The 25,246-nt window shown below is 38.0% G+C and overlaps 1 protein-coding gene across 2 annotated transcripts; it reads left to right on the top strand.

Annotated features, from left to right (window-relative positions):
- The first annotated feature begins 79 nt into the window (after positions 1-79).
- On the top strand, positions 80-25,146 carry LOC135083892 (uncharacterized). Of its 2 annotated transcripts, none has more exons than XM_063978646.1 (6): positions 80-190; positions 15,336-15,423; positions 15,862-15,961; positions 20,189-20,354; positions 22,259-22,472; positions 23,622-25,146. In XM_063978646.1, the coding sequence occupies exons 1-5, from the start codon at positions 84-86 to the stop codon at positions 22,467-22,469; spliced, it is 672 nt and encodes a 223-aa protein (XP_063834716.1). In that variant the 5' UTR covers positions 80-83; the 3' UTR covers positions 22,470-22,472; positions 23,622-25,146. The 2 variants fall into 2 exon arrangements, with proteins under 2 accessions (XP_063834716.1, XP_063834715.1); XM_063978645.1 differs by lacking the exon at positions 80-190 and adding an exon at positions 253-399.
- Positions 25,147-25,246: the final 100 nt, after the last annotated feature.

Here is a 25,246-nt window from a genome sequence, read left to right as displayed (position 1 = left end):
TCTTTCTGTGGTATCTTAAGACGCGTCTAAGGGACAATTAATAATACAAGCTGACTTCATGGGGTACAAACAACAAAGACTTCATGGGGTACGAGACCAGTCTGACTGGAGCGTACGCGTACCCTAACGACGGGTTCTATGGAAATGTAGACCAGGATGCGAACGACCTCTCCAATGTTGATATGTCACGGTAACTCGATATGTCCGTTAAAGGAGAATATGACCACTCCCACTCTTTCTGTGGTATCTTAAGACGCGTCAAGCTGACTTCATGGGGTACAATAAAGACTTCATGGGGTACGAGACCAGTCCGACTGGAGCGTACGCGTACCCCAACGACGGGTTCTATGGAAACATGGACCAGGATGCGAACGACCTCTCTAATGTTGATATGTCACGGTAAGTCGATAATTATGTTTGATAGAATTAGCGCGTGATTCCGTTAGAAGAGAATATGACCACTCCCACTCTTCTTGTAGGTATCTTATGCATACTCTCATCTCAATTAAGCATACTAGAGTCACGGTTAGTAGGTGTTTGAGGCAATATTATTAGTCATATGGTCGACATTATACTTGGAACTCCTCCTATATTCTTCTGATTAAATTCATTGCGGGTTCCAAAATAAGATATCCCCCTTGACTAATCAACCTTCACTGATTGAGTTTTATTGGAGGCCAAACTGTAGATCCTGGCCATAGAGTAGTTGCAGTGGTGGGGAAGTGTGGTGTGATAAGTCCTGTAGTCATTGGTTCTGGCAGAGAATAGGGACGTAGATGTCGCAAAAGGAGATTCAGGCCTCCCCATTCCAACTAGCCTTAACGTGGAGAGCTTAAGTCAAATCCTCAATTTGGCTCCATCATCTGCCTTTCCAGGGTTTTGATTTCACTGTATAGGGCTGGACTAAAGTTTAAAACATTTCGTTTTTATTGCTAACATTGTGAAAAATTCCAACGGTTAGGCATCTCTAATTTAGAGGAAGGTAACATAAATTTCTTTTTGTTCCCGTTAATTTCTTATAACTCCGATTATTCCATCGCGTAAATCATAACTCAAATAATTTCCCTGAGAAAGCACCATTCTTCGATAAAACAATAATTTATCAAATAAAACCTCGGAATAATCCTGTAACAGAGCAATTTGCGTATTTTCAATGAAATGCCGCTGTCAATGAAGCCACAGTAGAGGTATATTCAGTAAATGCTCTTCTTTCATCATCATCATCATCATTCCAGCCATAGGACGTCCACTGCTGAACGTAGGCCTCCCCCAATGCTTTCCATGTTGATCGATTAGTAGCGGCCTGCGTCCAGCGCTTCTCTGCTACCTTTATCTGCTCTTCTTTACCTTCATACATTCATTGACATTTTCACTGAGAAAAATTAACGTCATGATAATCTCTTCTTTTGTTCCCATCACTGCAACACCTGTATAGTCAAGATCTACAGTTTGACCGCCAATGAAACCCAACCAGTGAAGATTGAGTAGGCACTGTAGTCCCGAGAGATAGCTGACTATCTTGTCTTACAAACTGCAATAAATATACAGGAAGAGTGTCTTACAAACTGCAATAAATATACAGGAAGAATTTGAAGTATAATATCGAAAGCCCAGTGTAGCAAAGCGGTTTAAAATGTGAATAATGAAACACTCCAGTAATTTCATAAATAATTCAACTTGAGCTAAATGGTTTTATAAAAAAACTAAAAAAAAACTTTAACGGTTTTGGCCAACTCTACTTCATACTGGTTTTTAAACAAGCAATTTACTTTTGCAATCATGCTATGAAGAAGTTATTTTTAGAAGACCTACTGAACCACATACGTTGCGTTGGCATCTTCAAATCTTTGTACTGACAATCGTCGTAATCTGCCCAATTTATTTTTCAATAAGCCCCTAATTTCCAGAAGAATTTCATTTTTCATTTCCCCTGTTTTGTTCAATATTTGACGGGTTTGCGCTTTTTCTCATTCAAAGATTGCTCCAGTTTTTTTTGTACGCGATAGACTAATAAAGCATTAGCGTGATTTGGGAATTTTCGATAAACGTGACGTTCTGTTACACCTTGAAAATGTTGGCTAAACTGCTGTATTGCCATCCTAACCTGCAGAGTCAGCATTTTCACGATGCAGCGAGCCTGAACCTCCAGTTCGGAGGCGCAGTTCAGACCGGGCATCCATCCAGTAAGGACCTCTAACTTTCGGGCATTCAAAATAGAGTCAGTTCGGATATTCAAAGTAAAATTCTGTGTTTAAAGTAAACGTATTTCAGTTAATAAAAAATAATTGTTTTTTAAAAAGACATTTTAATATCCCGTCATAACATTGGTGTCAGCGAGAAGGGATGTAAAAGTACATCTCAAGGACGTCTCCAAGTGTGCAAAAATAATCAGCAGTGCCACGCATCCAACATCGTCATCACCCGAACTATCATAGCCCAGTGTCCGTCATCATCATCATCGTCGTCATCATCGTCGTCATCCCGGTTTGGACTCATCATCATCCAGAGGCCGGAAGTATCCCGGTTCATCCAAAGCCGAAATTATCCCGGCTCTCCAGTGGTCGCGCATCGCTCTTCTATATCCCGCTGTATCCTGCTCTGCAAGTCGTGTCTACGTGTCCAGTGTCAACGAGTTCAACTACAGTGTTCCAGTTCCAAGGTCAACACTTCGAATCCCGTTTAGTGCATCGTAAAATGAAGTGCATCATCCTGTGAGTTAAAACAACTTTTTATTTACTTCGGTTCAAGATCTAATTCAGTGATAAATTCAACAACATCCAGTGAATAATTTTTAGAAAAATAACTATATCATAGCATTAACATTATTCATTAGAGTAACAACATATTAAATTAAACTTTGTACTTAATTAATATCTGTTCCTGTAAGTAAGTGTTAGTCAAAACAAGCGTCGCCTCGTCCGGCGCCCACGCATTCACATACCTTCGTTATCGCTGTACTCGCCGCTCGCAGTGTCTTCAAACCAGGTGGCTAAATTAAACAATATTTTTATACAGGGTCTCTTCGTAAATTTATTTTGTTTGTGTGTCGGTTTTTATTACAGATTTTCCTCGTGAATTTTACGTAATCATTCAATTATTGTGCTCTTATATTATTTTTGTCGTGTTCATTGTTTTCAGCAAGTTAAAATATTTCATAAATAATATTCATCAATTCAGTAATACATTAAATTAAAAATGCCGCCAAAACCAGAAACCGAAACGTCAGAGGAGAAATTAGACATATCAGTTTTGTTCAAATTTATTAAACCATTCGATGGAAAACGCGAAAATCTAAATTCATTTCTAAGTAACTGCAATAATGCCAATTCTCTCGCACATTCAACACAAAAGCCGATTTTATTTAAATATATATTGAGCCAGCTCGAAGGCAAGGCTGAGGTAGCTTGCTCTATAAAAGACTTCGACAGTTGGGACCAGCTCAGTGAATTCCTGAAAACCCAATTCGGAGAAAAGAAGCACTACACTCACCTCCTTGCTGAATTACAGGAATGTAGGCAGTCAAATTCTGAGCCCGTTAATCAATTCGGGTTACGGATTGAAACTTGCCTTTCAAAATTATTAACAGAAATCACACTATCCAATAAAAAATCAAAAGAATTAGTCGGAAAAATCGCTGCAATGGAAGATTTAGCTCTCCATACCTTCCTTCTGGGATTAACACCCAAAATCTCAAATATTATCAGAATGAAAGAACCCGCAACATTAAATGAAGCCGTAAACCTAGCCATTTCAGAAGAAAAGATCCAAAAATTGATGACCCGCCATAATCCTGCTCCTGTGGCCGGGCCATCACCGCGTCCCCGATTTAACAATACGGGAAATAATTTATTTAGACCCACAATAAATAATATTCAAAATCCCAATCAAAATCCCAATCAAAATCCTAACCAAAACCCAAATTTCTGCAGATATTGCAAAAACCAAGGTCACACAATTGAAAACTGTCGAAGGAGAGAATACAATAACAACCGCTTCAAGTTTTCTCAAAATCCGACGCAAAATTCCAGTCGTCCAAGCTTTAATCAGAACCAGAGATCTAGAACGTCTCAACCAGCACGCGTTCATTGCGTTGAAAATTCCGAATATCCTGATCCTGAAATTCAACCCTATATTTATGAGGACACAACAATTCAACAGCCCGAAGACGATGACCAAATCCCAACAAATCATTTAAACGAGTAGTGGGCTCACGCAGGTGTCTCGTGCAGCCCAAATTTACGACCTTAGCGCGACCCTATTCTATCAACGGCACCATCAATCATACAAAAATCCAGGACCACACGGGTAACCAGCCCCAAGCAAGTGTCCAATCCTCCAAAATCCAGGACCACACGGGTAACCAGCCCCAAGCAAGTGTCCAATCCTACAAAATCCAGGACCACACGGGTAACCAGCCCCAAGCAAGTGTCCAATCCTCCAAAATCCAGGACCACACGGGTAACCAGCCCCAAGCAAGTGTCCAATCCTCCAAAATCCAGGACCACACGGGTAACCAGCCCCAAGCAAGTGTCCAATCCTCCAAAATCCAGGACCACACGGGTAACCAGCCCCAAGCAAGTGTCCAATTCTCCAAAATCCAGGACCACACGGGTAACCAGCCCCAAACAAGTGTCCATTCAAATATCAAAACAGAAAAGTATATACACACAATTCCTAAATCCTGTAAGGATACAAACAAAGAAGTCTACGAAATCCTAACTGATCCTACAAAAAAATCGTTACCACATGTGCTAATCCAAACATCAGTATCTGATATACCTCTATGTCTACTAGTTGACTCAGGTTCTTCCATCAGTCTTTTGAAAAGAACTTCAATTCTAAATCGACCCAAAATAATCAGAGAACCTATTCAGATCAAAGGAATTGATCCTGTAGAAAAACCAACTCCAACTCTTGGACATCTAAATTTAACTCTTTATTTGTCTGATAAAATCCCTTGTAATTATATTAATTACAAATTCCACATAGTTAAAGATATTCACCTCCCCTACGATGGAATCATTGGAAACGATTTCCTCAGCAATTTAAAATGTAATATTAATTACAACAAAAATATCCTTATGATCAATCAATTCAATTTGAATCTTTACTTCAATGACCCCGTGTACGTGATTCCACCACGATCAGAAACCGTCATTGAATGTTCCGTATTAAATCCAGATGTAAAAGAAGGACTTGTTCTTGACCAACATATTTCTGACCAATTGTTTGTTGCAAATTGTGTAACAAAAGTAAAACAAAATCACAGAATCAATATTTCAATTTTGAATACATCCGAAAACCCAACAACCGTTAACTCGAACCTGAAACTAAAACTTACTCCCTTGGAAGAACCTATCAAAGACAATGTCAAACCAATTAATTCTCAACTCTCTAATTCCTATGACTGTTTCGAACGGACTCAAAAAGTTCTACAACTCCTCCGTACATCTCATATGAATAAAGAAGAAATTGAAGCTCTTCATGAAATCTGCTCTACGTATTCAGATATTTTTCATCTTCCTAACGAAAAACTCACCTATACTGACGCTATAAAACATGATATCACGACAACTTCTCAAAATCCTATTCACGTCAAATCGTACAGATTCCCAGAATGTCACAAATCAGAAGTTGATACTCAAATCAATAAGATGCTCAATGATGGAATCATCAAACCTTCCAATTCTCCATGGTCATCCCCTATATGGGTGGTCCCCAAAAAGCTCGATGCATCCGGACAACGCAAATGGCGCGTCGTTGTCGATTATAGAAAATTGAACGATATTACCATTGGTGATACATATCCCCTACCTCAAATTAATGAAATATTAGATCAACTTGGAAATAGCAAATATTTCTCAACCTTAGACCTAGCCTCAGGTTTCCATCAAATTAAATTAAATGAAAACGATGCGCCCAAAACAGCATTCAATATTCCTCAAGGGCATTACGAGTTCACCAGAATGCCCTTCGGCCTCAAAAACGCACCTTCAACCTTTCAGCGATTAATGAATACCGCCCTATCCGGACTCAATGGTATACAATGCTTCGTTTACCTTGATGATATTGTCATTTCGATAGTGGAAGTATCAATTAATGTAAGGGACATTTTGGCCAAAATGAGTTATATATACCAACGCATTCAGAATTTTCGGCTCTATCGATTGGTATACTTGAAATGTTGATATCTTTAAAAAAATGTCCCTTACCTTAAACATTTTTAGTCGTCTGAATACGACTTTTGGGGAAACAAATGATTTAAAGGACGTAAATTCCTTTTAATAATACAATTCAGCCCTTACCCTAAACTGTTGGTTTTAACTTTTGAACTCATTGAACCTTACTTTATTTAAAACTTTTTGATTTATTATAATTAGGCCCTTACGTTAATATGCATATAGGATATCAATTACTTTTTTTTGGTGGTGATATGCATTTAATGCCTCCCACTCCTACTACACTTATGAACACTAAGTTGTCTTGTTTCTATCTTTTTTCTGTTCATTTTTACGCAGTTGGGTTTTTGACCGAGGGGCTGAAGGCTCTTCAGAAGCTGTTCAATCCCGTCATCCTCGAAGGAAAAACGCCTACGGTATGGCACAGAAGTGTGGTGACACTCTTCTTCAAAAAAGGCGACAAACCTTGTTGAAGAATTATAGACCCATCTCACTTCCGAGCCATGTCTACAAGCTGTTTTCGAGAGTCATTACGAATCGTCTCGCTCGTAAGCTCGATGACTTCCAGCCTCTCAACAAGCCGGTTTCCGAAAAGGCTTTAGTACACCACATACATACGCCACGGCAGATTATACAGAAGACCGAGGAGTATAGTCAGTCACTTTGCCTGGCGTTTGTGGACTATGAGAAAGCTTCGATCGAGACCTGGGCAGTACCTACTACAGTTTCTCCAACGGTGTCAAATTGACTACCTATATCGATACATCGAAATGTTGAATGCCACAATGTAGTTCCGTCTCCAGGATCAAGACTCGAAACCAGTTGCAGCAGCAGACAGGGGGAACTGAAAACTCCGAAACTGTTTCTGGACTGGAACGGATTCGGCATAAATATCAACGGTGAGTAAATAACCCACCTTTGATTCGCAAACGATATCATAGCCATGGCTGAGACCGTGGAAGATCTAGGCACAATGCACAATGGCCTGAGTCGAGCCTCTCAACAAGGGGGTCTTAAAATGAAACATGGACAAGACAAAATCATGTCAAATGTCCGTGTTGCACCCACTCCTCTAAAGGTTGGATACTCTACACTCGGCAGTTGTTGACACTTATATATACCTAGTACAAACAGTCCAGTTAGGCTGGTTATAGTGTCACGCGGACCGTCCAGTGCGGATCCGCTTCACACAGCCGATCTGTAAACTTCGAGGAAGCGTTTTAGAGTAATGCGGTCCGCAGGAATCGCTCGCTCCCTATCAGTTCATACAGATTGGCTGTGCGGAGCGATCCGCACTGACGGTCTGCGTGACACTAAAACCAGCCTTAGGTAGGTCTAACTTCAAGGAAGAGGTCAATCGTCGAATCCAACTCGGCTGGCAACGTTCAGGAAGCTTCGTGATATTCTCACGTCTGAAATATCGCACTGTCTCAAGACAAAAGTCTTTGATAACTTATGGATCTGAGACGTGGTCGCTTACTGTGGGCCTCATAAGAAGACTCAAGGTCAAAGGCGATGGAGCGTGCTATGCTCGTAGTGATTGCACCAGAAATGACGTGATCCGCAGGAGAACCAAAGTGACTGACATAGTCCGCAGAATCGCTAAAATCAAGTGGCAGTGGATGGAGCTCGTAGCTTGCAAAGCTGATGGCCGCTGGGGCAGAAAAATTCTTGAGTGGCGACCACGAGCTGGAAGACGTAATGTGCTGCAGACCCCCACTAGGTCGACCGACGATCTGGTGAAGGTTGTAGGAGGTGCCTGGATGCGGGCGGCGCAGGACCGGTTGTTGTGGAAATCCTTGGGGGAAGACCTTTGTCCAGCAGTGGACGTCATTCGGCTAAAACGAACGAACGATGATTGAAAAAAAAAAACTTAACTGCGTAAAAATGAACAGAAAAAGATAGAAACAAGACAACTTGTTCACAAATGCAGATGTAGGCATCATCAGTGACTAAATGTTTTGTTGGTGATGTGTATTTGATGCCTCCAACTGCATTTGTGAACACTAAGTTGTCTTGTTTCTATCTCTTCTCTTCGTTTTGTTAATGAATACTCGAATGCAACCTCTACTTACATCAGGTTTCAATGTTAAAATTGTCAAGTTACAATAATATTACTGTCGTGTTTATTCTTAAATGTACCTTACAACATACATGACATTCCATACTGTGAAATTTCAACATTGTAAGGTACAGTCAAGCTCGTTTTTTTAATGTAAGGGACATGCTATCTTTTAAACTACCCATTTTTCGAAAATTTGGCGTTTATATTATGAAAGAACAGAAAATTCTAAGGAACTTTGCCATAGAAACTATTTAAATCGTAACATCACATAAAAAGATATTGAGGTATAAAGAAAAAAAAAATCGTTTTTTGGCTCTCCTGAAAAGTCGTGTTTTGTCCCTTACAGTAATTGATATTTCCACTATCGATTTATTCACCAGATTTAAATTCACACGTAAATAATTTAGCGTCAGTATTCCACAAACTTCGGAAATTCAATTTAAAACTACAACCAGATAAGTGTGAGTTCCTCAGAAAGGAAGTCACTTATCTTGGTCATGTAATAACAAATGAAGGTGTCAAACCGAATCCAGACAAGATTAAAGCAGTTACTGAATTCCCCATTCCTGAATCCCCAAAAGATGTCAAATCCTTCCTCGGGCTCGTTTCTTATTATAGAAGATTTATTCCAGAATTTTCAAAGATTGCCAAACCACTTACTTCTTTATTAAAGAAAGACGAACCTTTTATATGGGAAAATCCTCAACAACTTGCTTTCGATGAACTAAAGCAAAAACTTACCACTGCTCCTATCTTATCCTACCCAGATTTCAGTCAGCCATTTAACCTTACCTGTGATGCATCCAACCACGCGATCTCCGCAATCCTGTCCCAAGGTCCCATTGGAAAAGATCAACCAGTAGCATATGCGTCCCGAACCTTGAACAAAGCGGAATGTAATTACAGTGTAACGGAGAAAGAATGTTTAGCAATCGTGTGGGGAACTAAAGTCTTCCGTCCATACTTATATCGTCAGTTGCAGGTTCACTTGGGGTAACTGACAAAATACGGTTTTTGAGTTAAATATACAGGTTTTCTTAGTTTTTTCTGCTCTTTCGAATGGTATACGTAAAAAAATTCTAGCTTTAAAAAAATTACAATTACACGGACATTTTCAGGTGTGAACTTTTCAGATTTCCTTCACAATTTTGGTGTAACTGACATTGTAATAATTTTACCAGGTTGAATTGGTGTATCTGTAATAATGTAAAAATTTTGCTACAAAACTTTGCAGTTACACTGATTTGCTAAGGTTTATAACATGAAATAAAATAGGAATTTAGAAAGTTTTAAGGCATATTACATTATTATTATACCAGCAGTATGAGTTAAAGAAGTTAAAGTTAGCTCAACAAAAAAAAAATTGAAATTGAGCAACTATCCAGCCAACTAGGCGTCACTGCGCGTTGCTAACAATAACCTGTTGTTACTCTGTTACTTTTACTGTTGTAGTACTTATGACCTTAATTCAACATTGCTATAAAGAGGTGGGAAATTAAATCCATTTTGTTTTCAGTTTAAGTTGCCCCGTAGAGCTAAATACGGTATTGGTAAGTCAAAACTTAAAAAAATATTGAAATTACTTAGTTTCACAGTAATACTTTAGTTATTTCAATATTTCTGTCTTAAAAAAATTAAATACACATATTTTCTTGATTTTTTAACATTTTTTAATGAATAAAATAAAAGTTACTTCTAATAAAATTAAAAAAAAATAAAGAAAACTACAAAATGTTATTTTTTTTCATGAACTCTCTTAATTTTTAATACTTTTACATAAATTATACAGCAACTAAGTAAACAAAACCCAGCAAATACATCAAATTATTTTAATTTGGGCAGTACTTACACCAATTTGACCTATGTTTTTTCCAAAAGTATGGTGTAAAATTAGTGTAACTGTCAAAAGTACAAAAATACATTGGTGTAACTGCAATTTATTTCCTTAACTAAGACATATTAGATAATTCTTTTTATTTAATCTAAAACTGCGTAGAATTCTAAGCATTTCTGTAAAAACAGATCCAAAAAAGGTTAAATAGGAAAAAAGTTATGTCCGATTTAAGACGAAAAAAAACTTTAAACGGCTCTACTGAAAAACTGTATTTTGTCAGTTACCCCAAGTGAACCTGCAACTGACGATATGGGCACCGTTTCAAAATTTTAACGGATCACAAGCCTCTCAAATGGCTCTTCAATTGTAAAGATCCTGGATCAAAATTAGTCCGATGGCGACTTAAACTCGAAGAGTTTGATTATGAGATCGAATATAAAAAGGGTAGAGTTAACAGTAACGCTGATGCGTTATCCCGCTATCCAGTAAATCCTGTACAACATTCGACTGAGCCACAGAATTTTCACAACGATGATCCTCCTGCTTCTTCCAGTAATCGAGATCCTCCACTTAATGATCCAGCACCATCCCAAGATCCTTTGCTCGACATTAATCTTGATGATTTCGGACTCCTTGAAATCAGCCCTCATAGTGATGATCTCAACGTTGATTTCGACGTCTTAGAAATTCCCTCTCCACAACCTGATACCTTACCTGTCGAAACGCCAGGTCCTGCCGCTCGTCCACCACCATCAGCCAATACCGGTTCTCCCGTCTCGTCACCTTCTCACGCTACCGCACCTGAAACAGAAAATATAAATATTAATGAACATAATGTACAAAACAGTAACTACAGTCAATTTCTTAAAGCAATTGGAGATAAAAATAAATCTTTTGACACAAACATTTTGGAACATAATGAAAGTTTAACTAAAAGTAACTGTTCAATAATACTTATCCCCACTTCATTGGATTTAGATGACTCAAATCCGTATGTACAAGAAATCTTATCCAAAGTAGATGATCCAAACTCCTATGTTGCAGCTGAAAAAGAACTTTTTAGATATCAAAAAATCCCTTGTAATAATAAAATATATTATTTCATTTTCACAAAAGTACATTACTTTGACGAAGCAACTTACCCCGATATATTTCGAACGTTAGAAAATGTAAAAACTGAATTACTATCCGAAGCTCATGTTTCACAATTCGCTATATCAGATTTCAAAAATGCGTTTGAAAAACATTCTTTTGTCAAAATTTATAATATGCTAACATACCTTTTTAACAACACTTCTGTCTCTGTAAATATATACCATAACAACATTATTTATCCTACACCCAGTGAGATCTCAAAGATCATGAAAGAGAACCATGATATTCCTATTGCCGGACACCTTGGTACTGAAAGAATGCTCAATAGAATTAGAGAAAGATATTATTGGAAAAACATGAATTCAGACATAGAACACTACGTAAAAAACTGCTCAGCCTGTCAATCCAACAAAGCCTTAAGACAGATTAATCGTGCACCCATGCAAATAACAACAACATCCACACATCCTTTTGAACGGGTTAGTCTCGATATAGTAGGTCCCTTGCCTGAAGCTGGACTTAACAAGTTACGATACATACTCACTCTACAAGACGATTTAACAAAATTCTCTATAGCATACCCCATTTCCAACGCAATAGCTGAAGAAACCTGCGAATGTCTAGTTCATTTCATATCACTTTTTGGAATTCCAAAGTCTATATTAACTGATCAGGGCACAAACTTTACTGCAGAACTTTTCAAGAAAACGTGTGAATTTCTGAAAATAAAACAAATTTGGTCAGCTCCATACCATCCACAAACACAAGGTGCTCTAGAGCGGAGCCACAGTACCCTCAAAGAGTACCTTAAATCATATGTTAATGATAATGAAACCAATTGGTATAGATTTGTTTATACAGCCATGCTCTCTTACAATAGTGCAGTTCACTCTACAACTAAGTTTACACCATATGAATTAGTTTTTGGGCACAAACCCTTCATTCCAGATTCAGTATATGATCTACGAGAAGACCTCACATACCCTGAATATATTAAAACACTTCATCACCGACTTAAGGTTTCCCGCCAAAAAGCAATAGAAAATATAACATCCTCCAAAGAAAGATCTAAAACATATTATGATCAACATGTCCGTGCAGTGAAGTACAAAATTGGTGATTTTGTTTACCTTAAAAATCACCCCCGGCTAGGCAAAGCCTTAGCCCCGATATGGAAAGGGCCGTATAAGGTCGTAAAAATACACGGAGGAAACACCTTATCGATACTTATCAATCGTCGACATGTGAAGCATCACTACGACGAACTGAAGCTTGCAAACCCAAGCTTAGTTAGTTAGGACTGCCCTTAAGGCATTTTATTTTAATATAAGAATTAGTCTTAACTAATTCTCTCCTTCTATTATATAATTATAACATGTAGTTTTATATTATATTACAGAACGGTTTCAATCAGCCTCACCATTGTCGCTTCAGATATAGTGCAACAGATAGACGAGAATCCAGGAATTTACTTCGACCCAATTGGAACAGTTAGAATCACCAGTGATGACCTTCACGTTTTGGTTTCGGTAGACATAGCATATATAAAACCTCACATAGACAATATAAATTCCATCCTGGGAACTGCTAGGTATCTTTGCCAACAAAATGATTATATTTCAGATATTGAATGTAATAGTTTATTACAACCCCTGGTTTCAAGACTCAGTGACATAAAACGAGATTATAGTTCTATCTCACATTTGATTTCAAATCGCGATAAAAGATCAGCCTGGTTCGCCGGAATTGGAACCGCTTTTAAACAAATAATCGGTACAATGGACGAAGACGACGCTATTAAATATGGTAACGCCATTCAAACCCTTCAACGTAATGATAAAAAACTTGCATCATTACTTAAGGACAACATCTTAATGACTAGTACGGCACTTTTGCATTACAATGAAACCATAACAGCCATTACCGTAAATGAAGCACGTTTGAATGACGCTATTGAAAATTTGTCAGCTAGTGTTAAGAACCTATCTGTAGTTTCTAATAAGTTAATAATAGAATCCATAATGGATATAGTCTGTAATGAACTATACTCAAGTTTACTTACTTTATCATTCAAAATTGACGATTTGGTTAATGCAATAATGTTTACTAAAAGTCACTCTCTTCATCCATCTATTCTTACACCAAAACAATTTTATGATGAATTAATAAATAGTGTCAGAAATTTACCGAAATACCAAGAGTTGCCCATAAGTCTAAGTTTGGAAACTGTTCATAATTTAATAGATGTTTCAAAATTAAATTGTTATTACACTATAAATAAAATTGTTTTTGTAATTAAAATACCATTAGTTCATGGAATTGAGTATAATCTGTATAAACCTTTACCGATACCAGTACCACATGATAAAGAAAATCCAGATACATTTGCCATGATTGTACCTTTCTGTAATTATGTAGCTGTAAGTAGAGATAAGTTAACATATGTATGTAGCAGAGATATTGGGGAATGCGCTAAACCAAATAACCAAGTTTATATATGCGGCAATCTAAACGTTTTGTCTGTACAACATACACCTATTTGTGAAACTGAAATGTTATTAAAAGTAGTAAATAAATTGCCGCAACAATGTAAATCAAAGTTAATTTATGGTCAAATAGACATCTGGCAAGAATTGAAGGGCAACCGATGGATATTTGTTGAAAGTGAACCTACTAAACTTACCGTAGAGTGTGGTTCCCAAGTTACAGAGACTAAATTATCAGGTACAGGCATCCTTAATTTACAATCTGGATGTATTGCCTTTTGCAAGAATAGAGAATTAATTGCTAAATCTAATTTAAATTTTACAATAAATATAAAATATTCAGATTTTAATTTAATTAAAGATAACTGTTGCAATGTAGAAAAGCTTAAATTGTTACAAGAAAAAACGAAACCTCTTAAATTAACTGATGTTAAATTGAAAAAACTTTTAACTGTCGATAATAACCAGATAGTAACAGATGTTGATAAAATTTTAAATGAACCTAGCCCATTAATTGAATATGATTCGCATTACCCCATTCTCACTTATTGTGTAACTATTGTAATCTTTATAATTTTAATTTTTATATTTTATAAAAAGCTTATTAGTAAATGCCCGAAATTTAGTTACAAGGTTGGAAATAACTCTAATAGTAATGATAATGATTCGGAAAATGCTCAAGAATTAGCAGAAATACCTGCTCCAAGAATTAGAATATTATCCTGAAACTTCGCAAATAGCGTAAGTTTCATCTTAAACGGGGGGCTGTTACACCTTGAAAATGTTGGCTAAACTGCTGTATTGCCATCCTAACCTGCAGAGTCAGCATTTTCACGATGCAGCGAGCCTGAACCTCCAGTTCGGAGGCGCAGTTCAGACCGGGCATCCATCCAGTAAGGACCTCTAACTTTCGGGCATTCAAAATAGAGTCAGTTCGGATATTCAAAGTAAAATTCTGTGTTTAAAGTAAACGTATTTCAGTTAATAAAAAATAATTGTTTTTTAAAAAGACATTTTAATATCCCGTCATAACAGTTCGATGATCGTTTCATCCACGAAGACGCGCCCCACCAATTTTTGATCGATGGAAGCGCGAGATGCGGTGATTTTGATCCGAGCAATCCGAGCGTTATTTATAGTGTGGTTGTGCAATCATGGATAATTTAGCGTGTACCGATAACACTAAAACATTAGCGTCTTCGTGGATGAAACGATCTATAGTTATGGCTACATACTGCGTGTATGAGTATAGCGCCTATGAAATGATCAAATACTTCAATGCAGAGATAAACTAGATAGGCTGGATGGATATCGATATGTCGCACTGGCGACTTTATCAATGAAGCTGCCTTTCTCTTTACGAAAAAAGGTTATTTAGTTTTTCAAAATCTCCCTCCATGCTATCTTTCCAGGTATGATTGTAATAGAAGTGGGTTCACCAATTATAGTCCAGGGGACAATAGCGATAGAATTTGATCTCCTAACGAAACAACATCATTTGGCTAAACCGTTAGGCCATTTTGGCTTCTCAGACAAATATTTCATCTTTTGTTATAGTTTTTAATACCCAAATTTTTAGGTAATCTCGCCAAGTGCTAGGCTACTTAAAGCCTGTAAAACAGGCCTTTCTCATTTTTTACTTTTGATTCAAGGGTACAACTTTGCTCATATTTCAGGTACGGCGCGGGGGGACAGAAAGTGTCGTACCTACCCACCAAGAACGGCTATTATAAGGGCCAGATGGCGACTGCTAACAATTACAAAGTGAGTATAATGTGGAAAAGTTCTTTTATTGAAAGTAAATCGCATAAAAAATCTACCTAACCTACTACGTTGAACTTTACGTCCGAAAATAGAAAATGTCCCCAAAGGAGGATGAAGGTAATTCAAGTCTATACAAAATAAGGGCTTGCACACTACGTTTTTTAGACCCACTGACTTTTTTCTCCTACAAACTTCCATAGATTGGGTCCAACTTTCGTGTGTATCGCGTCTGTATTGCTACAAAAGCGCGTCGATGATGGCGCTATAAAAAAATTTGTGTGCATTGGCCTTAGATGTCCTTTCTTATACACCAATTATAAAATCCGGAAACGAAATAGTTACCTATCTCTTATGAGCTGACCTGCACCCAAGTATACTATCATGAATGAGTAGGTGCGTACACAGGACACTTTCTTAAATAATTCCATACTTTCACAGGTTTTCCAGAAAATTCCAGCCTCTTCTATGATCCTAAGCAACTACGATCCGTTCTACTCGCCCTTGCTGTCACGACTCGACGGGATCTTCGCTAGGCTCGGTAAGTAATACCAACCTTATTTCAATAGCATAAGGCTTATTTTTATTGGACCTGCCAAAAAAAAAAACGACCCGTTTCATCCCTTTGGGGGGTGAATTTTGGGAATCATTCCTTAGATGCTTACGTCATAATAAGTACCAGAACTAGATTGGAAAGTTCAATGCCGTTGATACAACACTACATCCTTTACTCTTACGCCCGTATTCATAAGTGAAGCAGCAAATCGAATGCACAGCGTTGAATAGAGCTCTGTGATTGGTTCGTGTGAACCCTGAGTGCGTCCACGGCCCACGCGCACTGTGAGACCTCATAGTTAATGTTTGTGAATACGGGCGTTAGTCTCTCTCAAGCCTAATGAAAAGACGCATTATCCTTATGTATCACGAACTTTTCCTCTTTTTAGCCTAGCTATAGGTTAACTGGCAGAGAATGTCCAATGGCATTAAGTTCGCCTTATGTACCAACTAGTTTCCCCCCCGCGGCTTCGCCCGCGTGGAATTTTGTCTGTCACAGAAAAACATTATCGCGCGCGTCCCTGTTTCAAAAACCGGGATAAAAACTATCCTTTGTCCTTTCTCGGGACTCAAACTATCTCTATGCCAAATTTCATCAAAATCGGTTCAGTGGTTTAGGCGTGAAAGTGACACAGACAGACAGACAGAGTTACTTTCGCATTTATAATATTAGTATAGATTGTATGGCATCAAAGATTAAATATCACAAAACGATCTAAACGAATACTCATGTCACAGGACGATTATCGCACAAAGAAACAAGATTCCGATACAATAAAAGGAATAGTTATTACTCGCTTTATGAAAGTACGTGCCCTTTCCATTGCGATTGAGAACAAAGAATTTAAAGAAACTTTGTACGAAACAGGGTTCCGGTGTTTGGATTCTTTCAGGTCTTCAGACTGCTTTCTCTTTTTAGGATTCACTAAGTTATTTTTACTGTGACGTCATTTTATTACTTTGCTATTTTTGTTTTTTGAAAATACGCTACATGTAATGCCTACCTAGAAGTGTCACTCTGAGTCCACACGAGTTGCGTGTAAAACTAATTATAAAATGTGCTCTGCCGTCACGGCTTAAGGACGTAGCACATTTATCAACCCGGAAAGGGATCGTAACCGTATCAACTCGAGGCGGTCAGTATACTTTGTATGAAACTCCATTCTGTAACGCAGTCTTTCCCAAAGTGGGCGATAACGCCCCCTTGTGGGCGCTGCAGGCTTAAAGAAAAAAAAATCGGGACGTTGTGTAGAGGCTTGGGAGGCATCATTTACTAGGAGGTCTCTTAGACACCGACTGAGCACTCGACTCTCGACTACAAATGGGGGCGCTAAAAAGAATTTATTCTCAAAGTGGGCAGTAGACAAAATAAGTTTGGGCACCGCTGCTGTAACTCACACTTATCCGTACCGTAACGTAAATGCCTCCCTTCGCAATCGACAGCACGCGAAAGGCGATGACAGCTCGTGAAAAGTGATACGTTGTTGATCCCTTTCCGAGTTGATATTATTATGTCTGCTATGATCTTTATACTGAGCTCATTTGGTGCTTGTACTCTGTTGTATAGTCTTTAAGTTGTTATTTATTTGTAACTAGCTTTTGCCCGCGGCTTCACCCGCGTGAAATTTAGTGTCACAAATCGGCATAAATCATAGCCTATATGTTAATATGGGTTACAAACAATAATACTGTAATGTTTCAACAAAATCCGTTCAGTGGTTTTTGCGTGAAAGAGTAACAAACATCCAGACATCCAGACATCCTGACATCCAAACTTTCGCATTTATAATATTAGTAGGATTTATTTGTAACTAGCTTTTGCCCGCGGCTTCACCCGCGTGAAATTTAGTGTCACAAATCGGCATAAATCATAGACTATATGTTAAACTGGGTTACAAACAATAATACTGTAATGTTTCAACAAAATCCGTTCAGTGGTTTTTGCGTGAAAGAGTAACAAACATCCAGACATCCAGACATCCTGACATCCAAACTTTCGCATTTATAATACTAGTAGGTAGGATGCTTTAAATACTTGCACCAAATAAATACTTTTCTTTCTTTCTTTCTTTAAATGTGTCATAGAGTCCAGAAATTCATGCCAGTCTTCTGTAAAATGGCTAAAGACCTAGAGTTGAAAACATAAAGGAACCCTAAAAAATTGTCATTTCACACAAAAAGCAATAACGCGATTCGCCTACAGATATTTGATACAACAGCTGTTATTGGCAATATCCAAAGAAACCTTTGAATGTAACGCGTACCCTCAGAATTCTGTATAAAAATTACCGATTTACACAGCAAAAAATTTTTGGGTAATTCCAGAAATAGGCTGTATCCTGCCTCGCAGCCAGAATCACATTAACATTTAAAATGTCTTACTTCTGACATTAAACATTAGCTTCGTTTTAACTTATCTACGTCACTCAACGAGTGTTGAGGCCATCAACATGAGCAAAGATTTGTATCTTTACACGCGCTGTCGGCGCTGATGTCTTACGTAGTCGGACTGACAAGTGCTTTGTGTCTCGCTGACAGTGTGCTTACCATGAGATACGTGACGTGTGCTCGCTAGCGACTGCGTAAAAAAATGACATTAAATGTATGACAGATTGTACCTACAGCGCCCCTAGCGGCTACTTTCAAGAACTAAAATCTTCATAGATTTTTTTGACGTACTCGCTAGCGAGCACACCTAACGTAAACTCGTGGTAAGACCTCAGATAATAAACAAGAGATTGTATTCCTGGGTCTCCAGCGCGTGCTTGGCCCTATACCTACACAATCAACAAAACCATTTCTCCAGCGCGTGCTTGGCCATACAATCAACAAAACCATTGTTTCACTACGCACATGTTTTCCACCGGGCATGGAAAGCAAAAAAATTGTTGATGCAAATAAAAATGTGTAGTAAAGCAATGTTTTTAAAGACAAAAAATTGGTTGAATGTTCACATGTTTTTGTTGATTCTATAAGGAAAACACGTGCTGGAGACCCTGCTACATTTGAACTTAAATGTGTAGTTTATTGTTTGTTTTCAGTATTCAAATATTAAGTACATCAGTCTGTGTGTTTGCCTTAACTTTCGTTGCGCAACCTACATTACTGTTTTGATAAAAAGATTGACGAGCCCTTGAATAATGTATCTTAATAGGGCAAAAGCTGTCTATAAATAATTCAAATACTAAACTATAAAGGTTGCTAGGTTTCTGGGAAGTGTTTAAATAGACAAACATTTTGGTCTTTCGATAAAAAACCATAAACGATTTTTATCTGAAATGCTACTATCCATTCATTACTGTTCTGTTAATTTTACTTAAGCAGGCTTCTAAATTACATTTTTAAGTAGGTAAATGAAATTTCTAAACTAACCAAATAAGTTAACCAAAGCAACACTGTTTACTAAAATAACATTGTTTTTATTTTTTAGCTAATATAATTTCTTTCATTCTTCATTCTGGATCATTAAACTCTTAATACAATACAAATTAGGTGTTATGTTGCTTGCAGTAAGGGCACTCGTTCCAGCACGTACTCTTGAATTAAAATCTATGTAAGGATTTTCCCTATTAACTTGATGCAAGGACAAACTTGGCACAAATGAACACTGGAACCATGACCTAAATGGTTGGCCTTTATTGTTGAATCATGTAAATGGTAATTTAGAACTAGATAGGTAAAGGGCTAAGTACAAAAACTGCATCACAGGGTAGCTAGCTGATGCTTCTGCATTATTAGCAGAAGGAATTCTATGGCTATGATCGTGACATCATGTTTTTGAGAGGAACAAAAAAATATTCTCAATCAAAACCATTTTCTTTAGAGCCAAAAGTTTCCCAAAAACCATCAAGTTTATTTGACTATCATAAAACAATACTTTTGTGACAAGAGGTATTATAACATGTTTCTCTTACAACCCGTTCGAGCTAACTGCGTACCACTCTTGCACTCACCCGCACACATCCCTGCCACATCCCGTCCGTCCGTCCGTGACCGTCTATATGACGTCACGACTGCCAGGTGACTCGATTGGGTTATAAATCCCACTTAAGTGAGGTTTTAAACACCATTACGTCATTGTATTTTTCTCGTCCCTAACGAGTTCCGCGCTGATCTTCTTCCCTTTTTCTGTATTTTTTGCCATTTTATTTTAGTCACACAGTCTATCTAGGGTTGTCTGATCCTAATATTGATGATCTTTTTTCTTTTTCAGGTCTGACCCCCTCAGAGAACTCGGCAGACGGTGGCACCCAGATAGGGGGCCAGAACTTGAGCGATGTGAAGTTGGAGGCCTGTCGGGAACAGCTCATCTGCCTCATGTACGCCAGTCCGGCCAAATATGCGCCGTATAGCAACCTCGTCTCTGCCCAGTTAAGCAGGTATGTGTGATTGATAACGTAGTACTGAAACGTGACCTCTCACTATGGGCTCAAAAGAACATAATATGGAAGCTCAAAGTTGCACAGCGTGCTATGGAGACGACTCTGCTTGGTGTTTTTTACGAGATCGAATCAGAAATGAGAAGATCCGTAAGTGAACTTAAATCCCTGCCAAATCCCGACGAATTAGAAAGCTAAAGTGGCAATAGGCAGGGCACATAGCACGCAGAACTAACGGCTGATGGGACAGCAAGGTTTTGGAATTGAGTCTACGTACGCCTTTACGTGACCTGAAAACCGAAGCCTGGGATTGAATCTGATGATGGGGCCTCTAGGTTCTGGAATTGAGTCTACGTACGCCGGTACGTGACTGAAAACCGAAGCCTGGGATGACCACCCACAAGGTGGACAGATGACCTAATAGGTACATGCGCTGAATGCAGGGCGCTACCAAGCGTCAATCGGAAAATCATTGCGGCAGGCCTAGTCACAGTTGATTAATTAAATCACTCGTAAAAGGGTTCTGGTCTTAAACAAATCATTACGAATTTCTTGAGCGAAACTTACCTACCTACTTGAATGTTATTTTTCAACCAGCGCCATTTTCATTTTCACACAAGCCGAGTTCCCACAGAAGAGCTTCAACGTATTTCCTTGACAATTACAAATTCCTTCTTGTGTCAAGAACCAATTTGCATACATTGCAGAAACAGACGCGAACGGATTTTACATATTTCACCCGCATCCGAATATTTATACGGAGTGTTGAAAGCATTTGAATGTATTTTTGGAACTCAATTTTCTGCCAATCGAACAATGGATGGGAATATTTTTGTAAAATTTTGTTATAACGTATTGTTTATTGAACATTTAACTGTGTTATTTACCGTTATATTTTATTTATTCTTAACGCAATTTATATCTACCAATGTCGACGATGTTCGAATTTATAGATACAAAAAAGATTGCGTCATGAACCATGGGTATATTTTTTTTTTTGTTTTTCATTACTTCCCTGAGAGTCTAGATAAGTCTTTCGTTACCAATAAATGCCATTCATTCTATTCCTTATCATTAAAGGAAAACAGCAGTGACAGCATGTCAATCTGAAGAGGAAAGTACCAAAAATCTTCAAAGCAAATACTTTATTCTGACGACTAAAAGGGAACAGTCCAATAAAAAATAAATCATAGAAACTGGGAATGTTCTCTAATTGAAGGATTCCTTCTTTCAACTTCACAATCGTTCCAATAAATCTGCACAGTTCCAGACAAATCTACTTACTCGTACGTTCACGTCACTTGATGTACGTTGGGGAATTCCGGGATACAACATTTTTTGGATCCAAACAGTTTTATTAGGTTAATCAGGATTCCCAATGTCAGTCGTTTTCTTTGACGTATTGAAAGCGAAATCCCCTGAATTCCTTAGAATCGAAAATTTTCCTGTGCGTTACTTTGTATAAGTACGTTAAAAATCAAGACGGTATGAAGTATGAAGATGCTTCTGATTTGAGCCCATAATTCTTCTCCCTGTTTCCAAAGATTGTTCTTGTCCACCAAGCTCCACAGTGCATGCAAAAATTGATTCTCCTTTGGTCCACTGTACATTTGTGAGGTGTGTAGAAGGTCCCACATAACCTGATTGACCTTCACTGATTGAGTTTTTATTGGCGGCCAAACTGTAGATGCTGGCTTCACATGAGTTGCAGCGATGAGAGCGATAGATGTTTATAAGCTGTTGCAGCTCATTAACTTCACTTTGCAAGGAATAACAAAGAATTTGTCTAGTGTTTAAGTACCTACCCTAACCTTGCAAAAAGAAATGCTGTGTATACCTGTAATTGAGATGTACTATACAGACTTTGTTGGTGTACCTAATAAATAAATAAATTCTTGTTCCAGAGAACTGAACGAACTCCGTCGTCCAGTGTCAGACAACCCTGAGATCCTCCGGTTCTTCAGATACATGCGAGCAGCTCGACGCGGGCAAGAAGGCGCGGATTGCACGCGCGCGCATCCTGCATGCTCGGCGAACACCGCACCAGCTCATACCATGATCGCGGCCTACCATGACATCAACAAGCTCGTGACTGCGAGGAAGCTGAAGAACTAACTGGTACTACTAATTTTGCTAAGCCCTCAGGCACTTATTGTTCCGCAGCTCTGACGAATAAGACAAGTGACTGCTTCTTAGTCGTTTCACTCTTGGCAGAGCGGTCGTAGTCACGTTGTGGCGTTCACGTCGGTTATACAGCTCTCCGTACGATCTTCCGCTAACTCTCCCTGTTAGCAGATTGCCTGGTGCAGTCAGATACGCGGTTCCCTACTGCCGATTTTACTTGGTTAGTCCTCCTCCTGACTTCCTGTCACCTCCTGTTACCTGAATGGTAAGGCTAATTTTACTCAAGCACGACCCTCCCCCGATGATAAACCGACAAACTGTCATTTTGTCGCTCAAGAACCGTCACAAGTCAAGAACATCATGTCCATTTTTTTCGATAGTTTGGTCGCTGGAGCGAGTGTGCGCGTGCTGGATAGTATCTGGGTGAAGGTTCAGAGCGAGAAGCGAGTATCGCTCAGAGAGTCTTTAGCCTAGGCGCAGACCACCGACTTTTAGTAGGCCGATAGTTGGGCCCGATTCTAATTTGTATGAGGAATCGGCCGATACCAATTCAGTGTAATGTGCGCACTTTCATACATCTCCATACTGATCAACAGCTCGACCCAACTATCGGCCAACTAAAAGCGATGGTCTGCATCTAGGCTTAAAATTGACAGTTCTTGTCGCAGAAAGAGAGAGAGAGAGACGAGTCCTGGCTGACAGTAATTAATAGTATGCACAGGTTCATTTTCCTGCATTTTCATGGAACCAAAAAAGTAATCTACACTGACATTATTTATGAATCTGCAAATAATAGCATCTGCCAGTGCATTTTTGTACCATTTAAACCGCGTTGACAATAATTTATTCAACTAAAGCGAACTCGTTCTGGGAATAACGGTCCAAAACTGGACCGTAAATCAAAGTAACTTTTTAATGCCTCATAGTTTTTTACTTTATCGCACACAACAACTACAATTACTAGTTGGTGCTTTCAGTAACTTTTCCACTGCTTATGTTGAAACACCTATTTCTTTATTTAGTTTTTTTCTCCTCTTTTGATCCTCTCTAATTTAATTGGAGGCAACAAAATAAATGTTTTAAGGGTAGACATTTTTTTATTAAATAAAGACATTGGTTAATTTATTTTCTCATTTGTTTCAGGCGGCGTATCAACTCAAGATGGAATAAACAAGCGTCTTCCATAGTGTATTTATTTCGAGGACAGAATAAACAAAATTTAAATTTTATAGTCCTAATGGCTTCTATTGTATTCAAGGCTAGGACTGAAGGAACCCATGTTGAGCCATAACCATAAATTCTTTGTTTGTTTCTCAATAGAAAATATTTTATTAAGTCTCATCTAGGAGATATAACATCTTATAGGTAACTTTGTTGTCACTTTGACAAAAACTGGGCGTTCTCCTTTTTTAAAATCGAGACCAACGCGCCCCATCAACGTGTATTTTTACGCCCGTATGCAAAAACAATGATTGCTTAAGTGAAGCAGAAAATCGAACGCACAGCGTTGAACAGAGCTCGGTGATTGGTTCGTATGTCACCCGTGCGTTCACGCGCACTGTGAGACCTCAATGTTTGTGAATACGGGCATTAATGTATTTTCGAATTCGCATACGAAACGACTTTGAACTCTTATCCTTCATAGATACGGCTTGGTCTCACTCATATAATATTCACACGACGAGTTTATGCGAGCTCAATGCTGTTGAAGGAGACCCTATAAAACAGCCTCTGGCACTCACCCTGAACTTGGCATAGCGTGAGCATGATAATATTTTTAATGGCGGATGTACACTATGCGGGAAGACGGCCAAGACGTAATAGTGTGAACACCATCTCGGTTACTTTATCCTCTCTTGTCGCGAGCGTCACCCATACTTCGTTGTGCGGACTAGCGCTTCGACTTGGACAATTTCCGTAGTGTACATGCGCCATAAGACATTGGATCACAAGGCACGCCAAAAGGTTTTTAAAAAAATGCTATACCTATTTATATGTATTGACCTAACAAAATATTACTACAATGCTAGTCGTAGTTTTCCCGTGTCCTTTTTTATATCCAGCTAGACTGGAATATTGAATTATTGTTCTTTAGATTTCGAAACGAAAAATAAATTAATATAATGTTTTTTTTTTTTTATTATTATGCATTATTATTAAAAATGTTTGTAACTTTTATTTAACAATGTTATTCTTTACTTAATTCTTGAAATGTTATTTTAAATAATAACTATCTTTACTTTTAATTTAATAATAAAGGCTGCGAAGCTCAATCAGTAAATATTTAATTGTAATTTATTTATTTTGATGTGTTTGTAATTTATTGTGTGATTGTGTGTGTGCTTGAGGTAATTTATTGTTCTACTTGTTATCACTTAACTTACGTAATTTATTTAATTTATTTTTACTTTTTAATTTATTTCTCCTGTTCAAAAACTCTTTATTAATATGTTGTAAGAGTTTTTAAAAGGTTTTGGTATTGACCAAATTTGAATAAAAATAGGGAATTTGGGATTAATGCTAAACATTATTTAAAAATGTATTTATAAAGAGCTATTGTCTCTACCTGCATTTTATTTTATGTGTAACTGTCAAATTAATTATAGTAATTTATTCTGTAGTCATGTAGTAATTGTAAGTAGTATGAAAATAAAATTCTCGAAGATTTTTCCTGTATTTTATTATGTAACATTAACTTAACTAATTATGTTCTAATATAAATGGCAAACGAGGTAGGTATTTCAGTGGCGCAATTGTGTAAAGCAATC

Source organism: Ostrinia nubilalis, chromosome 24, assembly GCF_963855985.1.
Source record: "Ostrinia nubilalis chromosome 24, ilOstNubi1.1, whole genome shotgun sequence".
In the NCBI taxonomy this organism is placed as follows: domain Eukaryota; kingdom Metazoa; phylum Arthropoda; class Insecta; order Lepidoptera; family Crambidae; genus Ostrinia; species Ostrinia nubilalis.
This window is presented reverse-complemented; position numbering and strand designations above follow the sequence as displayed.